Source organism: Phoenix dactylifera, chromosome 15 (assembly GCF_009389715.1).
Source record: "Phoenix dactylifera cultivar Barhee BC4 chromosome 15, palm_55x_up_171113_PBpolish2nd_filt_p, whole genome shotgun sequence".
NCBI classification, from domain to species: domain Eukaryota; kingdom Viridiplantae; phylum Streptophyta; class Magnoliopsida; order Arecales; family Arecaceae; genus Phoenix; species Phoenix dactylifera.
The window spans coordinates 1,331,999-1,342,603 of NC_052406.1; the positions used below are offsets into that span (position 1 = coordinate 1,331,999).

The 10,605-nt window shown below is 37.6% G+C and overlaps 1 protein-coding gene across 1 annotated transcript; it reads right to left on the reverse strand.

The window, feature by feature from the left end:
- Window positions 1-899: 899 nt before the first annotated feature.
- On the reverse strand, window positions 900-8,644 carry LOC103695865 (histone deacetylase 6). The gene is made up of 5 exons (XM_008777294.4): window positions 8,543-8,644; window positions 7,468-7,577; window positions 7,247-7,374; window positions 2,219-2,344; window positions 900-2,139 (listed from the first exon to the last, which is right to left on the reverse strand). The coding sequence occupies exons 2-5, from the start codon at window positions 7,498-7,500 to the stop codon at window positions 1,962-1,964; spliced, it is 465 nt and encodes a 154-aa protein (XP_008775516.2). The 5' UTR covers window positions 7,501-7,577; window positions 8,543-8,644; the 3' UTR covers window positions 900-1,961.
- Between the last annotated feature and the right edge of the window lie 1,961 nt (window positions 8,645-10,605).

Consider the following 10,605-nt stretch of genomic DNA (forward strand, 5'->3'; position numbering starts at 1 on the left):
ACTTGCTTCTGGCTTTATCAGTCATTGTCTAGACGTTTGTCCTCGTATAATTTGGCTTTTAGAATCTGCATCAATGAATCTTTTTTAGCATTCCTAGCTGGCTTCCTAATAATGGATTCAATGTGAAAAGCATCCATGAATGTCCACATTTCATCAAATCATCTCCAGACCATACTCAACATTATACCGAAACACGCATCTAACCAATGCTAAAAAGCGTTAAAATGCATCTAATTCCATGGAAAAGCTTCCAATAGCCGGCCATTATTCCCTTACCTCATGCTACAATTATTCAAGCCAGCTTTGTTCTCTGGGTTTTGAATCTAATTCCATGCTTGGCATGGGGCTTTGCTATAAATACCACTCCCCTGGCAGTGACAAACCCAAGCCAAGCACCACTTCTAAGAGCTTTTCTTACCTTCTGTTGTGTGAGAGAAGAACTGCGAGCGGAATGGCATCCTTGAAGGCCGAGAAGCCTGCTGGGCTCACGTCGCAGCCCAAGGCAGGAGAGAGTGCACCCAAGGCTCCGGCCTCAAAGCAGGCCCCCAAAAAGGCCGAGCGTAAGCCCCGGGAGCCCAAGAAGAAGGTAACCCGGATTTCATTGCTTGCATCTCTCCTTCCAAAACCAAGGTTTTTAACAGTCTTATAGGACTCAGAAGGCAACCTCATGATATGTTTAACGGCAAAGTTTTAAAGGGAATATTGTTTCACTTAATATTTAGGTAGATGGCTAGAAATAGGAGTTTGTTTCTATGATGTAGTTCTAATCATTTTGATTTTAATCTCAAGCAGGCCAAGAGTGGCAAGCCAGGAGCCAAGAATTAGTGGCAGCAACTAGGAAGTTGGACATCCCACATGCACTCGAGTTATATCGAGATGATACTTTGTATTTCTTTTCCTTATACATGTGTGTGTCTTCCCTTGTTTGGCTTTCTTATTATTGTACTGATGTTTGTGTCCTGAACTCTTATGGTTGGATGATTACCAGAAAAAAGACGAATAGTAGTTGTATGACCATGCTATGAACGAATAAACTGGTAATTTATTACAGAGTTTGGCTCTGCTCTGGATTGATTTGATTGGGTAACAGAATATTTTGACTCAGTGATTATGAGATTTAATCGAATCGATTCATTTGAAGTTATGAAACCAAGTACACTACCGGATCTTAAAATGTTAAACCATTAATTTAATTATGAACCGGAATGCACCCAAACAAACCCCACAGGCTGAATGATGCTTTTTATCATATTCTAATCACATTCAATGGTGTCAAATATATCACAATTTCTGGGTTGATTGGGGAGGGGAGGCAGAATAAAGCACAGAATCGGAACGATATGGTGGCCAGGCAAACATGCAACCTCTCAAGAATCTTGTATTACAATTAGCCAGGAGTTAGATGAAGCAGTATAAACCAAGCCAAGGGGAAAAAGGGCAACCAGCAAGAAAAAGTATCAGGGTACGATGGAACCACCGTTTTAGCCATCAAATATAGGCACCTCAAAAGATTGATTGCAAACTGAGAGGACAAAAGACAAACAATTGGCCAACTTGTAACCAATTAGCTGAAAGGCTGATAAGCATATACTAGAGAAATATGAGCTCCAGTAGTCCTTCCGCAGGGCAATCGTCTCAGGAAGAAATTTCAATTCAAACATGGGGAATGAAACTAGTGGCTTCACTCGTTTAAGGGTTGCACTATCAATTTACCGTCACCGACAAAGCAAAAACACAAGAAAAGAAGAAACAAATCTAGAGTTCAGTTGCTGGCATCTCCGTTCGAACAGAACTCAAATTGTCTGCTATTTCTAACATCTTTCTGTCACCCCACAGTCTGGTATAGTTCTGGAATAAAAACACCATAAATCCCTGTTTTAACGGAAGACGGATGAAGACATGGATGGAACCCACTTTTCTCTTCACCTCAACAGGAGCCGTGGCAGCTACATACCGGAAAATTAAGATCTTGAGGAGGAACTTTCACTTTGAGTGCTTAACTGCAGGCTTTCAAGGGCACGAAAAGGTGGGCTCTGTCCAAATTTTAACAGATGGGCAACTTCATAAACAGGTCGCAACTGCCAAATCATCTGAACATCAAGATATGCTTCACAAGCAAAACACCATACTGACAGATCACTGTCACAAGTTCAGAGAAACAATATGAATGTTTACTGAAATCAATTTAGCATAGAAAAGAAATGCTGATATAATATACCTGAAGCTGAGAGCTAGGCAGTGCCCTGTTTCTTGATGATGACTGAGCATGTGTTTGTTGATAAAGCGGCAACATAGAACATCCTTACAGCTTAAACACAGCCAGTTTTCAGCAGGGTGGTGGCATCTGAAATGCATAAGATGCTTCAGTTAGAAATTTAACCTAAGCTTGATGCAGTTCGAGTTTTTTAGTTCAGGTGTATGGGTTTATAGACTCACACGCATGCATGCACTCTCCCACCCGTCAAACCACTGACACATGCACATGTGCAAGCAAATTGAGATTACCAAACATCTGAGAAATAAATGGTGCATACATCTACAGTTTGCTTTGTCAGTTAGTTTCTGCATAGACCTTAAAATGGCTACTGATTTGAACAGTCAGAAATTCACCGCCAGAAGGCTAATTGACGATCATTAACCAGGCATATGAACGGGTTCACTGTCGAAGGACAACAAACCGGACAAATATGATGGTTGATAAAAGAACAGTGAGAATTGGAACTTAGCTACTGCAATCAAATCTTTACGCTGCATGATGAACAATGTCCCCTGCCAAAACTTACACCTAAAACAGCGAGTGATCAATGATCCATAAGGGACTTGGAGGCATTTGAAATTCTAGCCAGCATGCAACCCATGAACTACATTATTGTTTGACAAAATGACATAGCAGTAACCAAACTCTGGATTGATGAGCTAATGGCATCAGTGCATTTGAAGGAGATGGACACATTATTTTTTCACAAGTAATATGGGTAAAGCTTACCTGTATTCAAGTCATTATGGAGGATAAGCATATTTCTGGAATGAGACATTTTATGATTTAAAACTTGAACTGGTTATTTAACCCAAATAGGAAAAAACATTCTCATAATATAGCATTTAAGTAAGTAAGATTTTCAATGGCTAAAACAAATACGTAGATCAAACAGAAAATCGATTTTATTTTCAACCTAATTCTTAAGATTTATAGAGACACGCACAAGACTAACATCGATGACTAAAACAAATACAGAGATCAAACAGAAAATCAATTTTATTTCTAACCAAATTTCTTATATACACATGCACATATACACACACAAGATTAATTTTTTCAACGACTCAAACAATTTGTAGATCAAAATGAAAATCAATTTTATGTTTAACCTGATTCTTATAGACATATAAGGCTTGAATTTTACATATATAAGGCTAGAATTGCAGACCATGTAAATATTTCACATATAGTTTTGGATTTATTTTGAAAGTTTTGGAAAGCATTAGAATAGTCAAAATAACTATATTCTTCAAACTAAAATTTTCCCTCTATTTTTATTTATTTTTGTAAATTAGTATTATTAAAGTGCATGCCTCGGTTTTACTTGACTATAATTTTCTGGAACTTTTTCATGGGATTAATTTGTAAAATTTAAAATTTGTTTAATCATCTAGATAAATTCTATCAAACAAAGATAATTATAGCTTTCCTTTTAGAGCTAATATCAGTTTTGTGTAATTAATTTGGTCAAATACAACTAATTTTCTTAGAGATGACATAAATTTATGCCTATGCGATCTACTTTCTTCTGCATTGCCTATGCCCATACTCTCTCACTTGTTTCTGCATAGCACTATGGAAACCATATTTACGAAATTTAATGTTGGACATTTCCCAATGAAACTTGTTTAACCATAGATGAGGGTTAAGTTTGATGAAACAAATTTACTAGTTCCAACTTACCCGTTGGACGAAGAAAGATGAGGAAATGAATGCAATACAACAATAATAAGGAGCTTGGAGACCGAGAGGGAAAGTATGTAACGATCTACAATTAACTTGATAATTGAGCAATTACAAAGGTTAACAATGAAGGCTGTTTTCTTACTTAGGAAATTGATAAACAATATAAATAAAAAGAAAAATGTTTACCCATGGTTCTCATTGACTTACACAAAGCTTATGATAGGCTACCAAGAAAGGTAATTAAGTAGAAGACTATGGAGGATATGTATGTCGGTTTGCATTGACAAGGGCTGGAGTTGTTTGTATTGTCACTCACAAGAGGCTTGCACCAACAATTACACTAGCATCACAGATTTTTAAACTAATCATAATGAATTTATGGTTAATTAAACACTCCAATCTCAAGAAATGGTATTGTATAGATGGCCAGCCAATATGGTATGATCTTTGATACAAGAGCAATATGCCTTGATACACCTTGCTCCAAATGAGCAGACATTTTTTCAACAGGAAAAGAAAGCAAACCGATCAGTATTAGGTCCGCGAGATGCCAATATGCCTTGAGTCAGTGCAAGACAAACCCAGTTTTCCCATTGTAAGTGTGTATGTCCCCAACCTTATTGGTTCATGGCTAGTACGATATGTAACAACAGATGTCAGGCTAATATATACAAGGTTTCAACAGCTGCTGTTATTACTGAGAAACTGTGCCGTGGTATCTGTTATATGCAGGGTATTAATTGATGATTAAAGCACATGACTAAATGTTAAATTCTATTTATGGAAGAAAGATTTAAACATGAGAGCTCAAAATCAGCAGAATGAAAATAGAGCATATTGGACACAAGTTTATTTAAAATAGAAATGAAGACGAGGCAGCAATTAAGATTGATGGACAAGAGATATCGCGAAGTGAATTTTCTTATTATATAGGATCTACGATACAAAATAATGGAGAGGTTACTTATACAAAATAATGTTGGTTATAGCTATGGTATGCAAAATAGAGAAAAGATAAATAAAACATATCGAGGGGTCAGTGCAGTTTGTGAAGTCATTGGGGGTTAGAACCAATGACCAGGACTCAAGTCCTGCCCTCATTCAATTTTGGTTGGATTTACCCTTGTCCTGCAACTCAACTCAACTCAACCAAGCCTTAATTCCAAATTAGTTGAGATTGACGAGCAGCATAAAACTATAGTCACATCATATGAGAGAGAGAAAATATAAGAGAATTATAACTGGTTGGGTGAGGTGAGGAAGTGCCTCTCAGGAGCTATATGATCAACTCATAGTCGCATATCATGGTGACTTAAAGGAAAATTGATCAAATAGAAATAAGGGTGGCAATGTTATATGGCTTTAAATACTGAACAATAAAGAAAGTTTATAAACATAAGTTGAATGTAGTAAAAATGAGAATATTGGGAAAATTGTGTGGTAAACTAGAAAGGAAACAGCGAGATAAGAGTAGATAGAGAGCCATATCAGTTCCAAAATCAAAGATAAAATGACAGAGAAACAATCAAGATACTATGGGCATGTATAATGAAGATCTTAGAGGAATCCAATAAAAGGGGTTAATTTTTGTTAAAGGATTGAAAAAAAGAAGGAGAGTGCCTAAGGTAACACGGATGGAGATTGTAAAAAGGGATATTAAAAAAAAAAAGCTTGAAATAGTAAGCTAACAATGCTGGGCAAATGAGGATCCATAAAGCTGATCCAAAATAGATGGAACAAGATTGGATGATTATGGTTATGAGATTATTGCATGAACTAGTGTATCATGTTGGGCTAGTCTAGTTGACAAGATTCAAGCATGAAACAAAGGTATCTTCCTATTATGAAAAAGTTATTTTTCAGCATGCCTTCTGATGGCACTATGTTTTTTTGTCAGCATGAATGCCCAAAGTACAGAATTCTAGTCACCGAACTCCAAATTATCTTTAATATGGATCTGGCTAGAGATATTAAAATGCATGGAGCCAAGGGAAGAGGGCTTATACTGTCATACACCATGTTGAATGAAAGCATAGCATCACATGTTCGTGAGGCAAAGGTGCAACATCAAAGTAGAGATGATTAAAACAAATAATAGAAAGGAAAATGGATTTGGTTGCACGTGACGATAAAAGGCACAAGAATTGCAATCAATGAAGCATGGTTCCAGTGTTATCCATTGGGGATATATGAATTATGTGGCATTTGGTACGCTAGGATGAACTTCAGACAGAAGTTATTGAAATGAAGCAGACTTCCATCATTAACAAATGGACTTGGAGTTTTAACCTTTTGTCTTGCAGCAAAATATTCTTAGAAGAGACACGTAGCAGGGAACAACATGTGTCTATGATGTCCAACTAAAAAGCAAAGAAATGGAAGTCCACCTCTTTTGTGTCATTTAGGAGCATTAAGAGTTTGGGTGTTGGATGAGTAACAATAAATGCATGAATATCCATAAAATAAAGTTGTCACCATAGTCGGCAGACTTACCCATTTAAAGATATTTTGCTAGCATTCATTAAAGATCCTTAAGCTGGTGGTCAGTACATGATTTTGGCCCATAACCTCTCCCTTTACTTTATTATCACTGATATATTTTTTTAGAAAAAGAGAAAGAAAAATGGAAAAAATCACCCTTTATTTTCATAATATAGGATAACTAACACTAGAATTTGGAATTAACAGGCATGCTTGTAACTCTGCATTGTGTTTTAGATGATATGATGAAAACTTATCGGTCCATCTTTCTGACCATTCCATGTCTGATATTTTTAAAAACGAGAAGAAAAAGAAAAGAAAACTTTGCATTATATTAGTGGTTGAGTAATCCTCTTTTTAATCCATAGTATACAAAACTCTTTTTGTATCTTCACAATTCAATTACCAGCCTTTTCTACTAAAAGGCCACAAGCAACCATAACTTACAAGGATTTGTTACCAGTCCATCCAGCACTCAAATCATTTCTAAACATACATAATCCAGTGCTCATGAGTAAGATCTATGCAAACAACAAAAAGTATAAAGTAGAAGACACCTTTAACCATAAGAATCAAGTCTCCAAATTACTGGACAGAGGACAAACCAAATACTAACCGTTAAGGCAGATCTCTGTCATCATTATTAGTAACAAAAATTCATTTTTTCCCACAAAGTTTCCACATACAGTGACCTCCCATGCCTAATTCATGATCTATCACAGGTTCTTAGTAATTCTCTTCGATCTACTTCGAGTTAGGTTAGCCAAAAAGAGGAACCAAATAAAAAACACCGACCAGGGTTTGGAGACGAACGCTAACCTGGTGCAAGGAGAATCGGGGACAGGGATGTGAGAGAGGTCAGAAGACAACGAAGGCAAATGATCACACGATGTTCGAGCTTCCACCCATCCGGACTCGGCCCCATAGAGCTCCTCTGCCTCTGCATCCTGAGAAGCAACAGGAAGGTGGTGGTTTTAGAATCTTTAGAGAGAGAAGAACACGAAGAAGGTGAAGGAAGTAGAGATGGACCCGTTTCTTACCCACCCCGATGCCGAGCAGCCCTTCTCTGCCATCAATGGTGGAAGCTGTAGATAACGCTTTGAAAAACGGATAGCTGATCGAACTGGAAAAGTGACCGAGCCACGAATTACTGGTTAAATCAAAAGAAAATAAGAGATATCATCATAATCGCATACTAAATATATTATATAAAAATATTTATTAATATTCTTCTAGACTCCCTTGCAATCCTTCTTAATATTAAATAATTACTGAAATAATAGTCATGATAACGGTGTTATAATGAAAAAAATTGACAATAATAAAACAAAATAACAGCATTATTTTAACCTTCACTTCTCAAAAACAAAATAATAATATTTTCAAAGCTATAATCATTTTTGGTGAGAATTTTATGATAAAAATTTGAATTTTTTGAAAATTTATTTTATTTGAAAGAATAAGTAAAGTCAATGATCATTGTTTATATTATAACGATTCATTGCAAGAAAAAATAATGACCTTCATATTTTTTTTTCGCGCTATTTATCTCAATATAATAACAGGGATGGCCGAAATCATTATAACAACCATTAATAATAGTCATAACACACCGTTATCTGAAATCATCCTCTTTGCTGCTGCTAAAAAGTTAAAAACAAGAAAAATATATACATCGGATTTTCTATTGACATGTCCATCACGTAATAAAGGCTTGCAAGGGAAAAAAATCCCTAACATCAAAGAAGATAGAGCACATCTACTCAGCAAAAAAAAAAAGCAAAAAAATAAAAAAGAGACAATAAGTAATGGACGAGGGTATCAAGAAGCCGTGAAGGGGAAAGGGAGCACAGCCTTGCAAGGGGGAGGGGGTTGGGGAATCCCGACATCCAAGTAAACAATATCTGCTCATCCAACAAGAAAAGGGGAAGAAACAGGAGCAAACCTGAGAAGTTAGGGATCAGGAGACCGTGAGGGAGGCACGGAGGAAGGGAGAGGGTCTGATTGCCAAGCTCCGGCAGCCAAAGCTCGAGCTCGAGGTCGGCCTAGAGAGAGAATATCCCAGTGGCCGAGGGCAAGAGGCCAGAGAGAAGGGAGGGAGAGGAGGGGGCATACCTGGAAGCCGCCGTAAGCCGTCTAGATCAAAGCTGCCGGATATCGTGGAGCGGTGGAGGAAAAGAAAATGGAAACGAAGAACCAGAACGCTGACTCTTCCGAATCGATCAGATTGGGAAAACTTCGCATTTTAATAGCGGCCGGTTTATATGAACCACAATAAGGGTTCGAATGTATTACCGGTTTAATCGACGGTTCGAGCGGCATTGAGCCTTTGACAAATAAAGCCGGTTTTAGCGAAAATGGTTTAAGTGGCCCGAAGTAGCGGGTTTTCTGATAAACCGGGAGTTTAGCAGCTGACGGGGAGATTATTTCCGTAGCGGTGCATCAAAAATATATTTGATGAATAAAACATACCCAAATGAGCGGCCGTGATTGGTGGTATGCACAACCACATAATGATAAATTTGCTTGGAATAACCATAATTAAGTTGTAATCTTAGGCTGAAAAGAGAGGAGCTGGTCTCTTCCATCCCATTAGGATTTCCTCCCACTCCGTTCCCCTTAGGCTGGGTTGGTTTGGGTTGAACACAAGTTGGATCGGATGTAGGCTGGGTCAAAATTTTATTAAGTCGAAGCGTCGAACCCTACTTCTCTATTAAATAAGTAGCTTGGTCTGATACGCATAATCTATTTACTAAATGAGTCGAAGTAGATTAAATATACTAATATGCAAATAATTTTTAATGGGTTAAATGGATTTATATTACTTAAACAAACCGCGTTGGTCAGTTTAAGGGATATAAATGGTTTAAAAGATCTTGAAAAAGGTTAAATAGGTCAAGTCATAACCTAATTAATTATTAAATTGGTAAAAATATGTTAAATAGGTCAAAGATCTAGATCTTAATTTGAATCGTTTAATAAACAGATCTAAATAGTTAATAGGTTGGACTATTTATGATCTAAACTCATTTATGTTAAATCTGATCATGCTTAAAATGGATTAGATACAAATAGGTCCGATTATAAATTGCCATTCTTGGATTATGGAGACTGTGCTGCAAAATTCCAGAACTAAAAGATTATAAAATCATAAACAAATTTTAAATAATTTTATAAAGAAAATATATCAATATTTAAACTTCATTTAACATTTATCATATGCTTAAAATTTTATTAGCCACATGCATTTGCACATGAATTATTAGCGGTCATTCTTAATAGTACTACAATATTAAAAATCTGGGTTGGCATAAAGCCCTCCTAAAGAAAACACAAATAGTAGATGTTAGAAATAGATAGATCTTGGTTAACAGAGGCACAAGTCTAGTAGACACCAAGAAGGGAAACCTAGTGTGACCAACTGGGGTTCTACTTTAATTTTCATGTGGTGATTGGGGCTTTCTTTCGAACGGGTGCTGAGGGAAGAAAGATGGGCAATTGAAGATGTGATATTGGTGGAATTCTTCAGCAGTGAGGATCGACGATTGAGACCTGCCAAAGGCCTGTCTGGCAGCGGGGATCGGTCCCTCCCGGCAGCCAGTGTGGACCAGTCACAAGATCTCAAAGGAGAAGCTTGACAACCTCCAACGACACTTCTCAGAGGTTCTCGAGTTGCCGGCGGAGCAAGTGGAAAGCATCCAAGAAGGCACGGGAATCGACGATGATCATCGTTTGCAGCCTTGGCCGAAGAGTTTCAGCAGAGTGTGTTGCCTGAGAGTTGAAGTTGAAGGAAAAACTCGACTATGATGTTGAATCTTTTCCGATGGCGAAGGATCATCATGCGTTCTGATTTAAGAGCGAGGAGGATTGAAATATGACCTTGGTCAGCGGCCCTTGGCTTGTGGCAGGCCAGTTACTAGCAATGGAGCAATGGGTGTCAGATTTTGTTCCGAGCACGAATGTGGTGAACAGAGTCGTGGTCTAGCTTTGCCTTCTTGTCTTCCCCAGGAGTATTGGGAGAAGGAGCCAATCTTAGATACTGTGGCAGCGACTATTTGGCCATTACCCTAGATGGCTTCATGGATCAGCAACAGAAGCTCGGATTGCTAGGGTTAAGGTGGAGATAAACGCTCATGATCCACTTAAGCCGAGGGTCCTAATCAGGGGGAGATCACGGA

What these genes read in the sequence shown, in the direction of transcription:
- LOC103695865 (XM_008777294.4), bottom strand. Translation starts at nt 7,500, where the DNA reads ATGGCAGAGAAGGGCTGCTCGGCATCGGGGTGG. An exon ending in GCTGCTCGGCATCGGGGTGG is followed by an intron (nt 7,375 to 7,467) that starts GTAAGAAACGGG and finishes GTTGCTTCTCAG; the next exon opens with GATGCAGAGGCAGAGGAGCT. An exon ending in CCCGATTCTCCTTGCACCAG is followed by an intron (nt 2,345 to 7,246) that starts GTTAGCGTTCGT and finishes TATGCATTTCAG; the next exon opens with ATGCCACCACCCTGCTGAAA.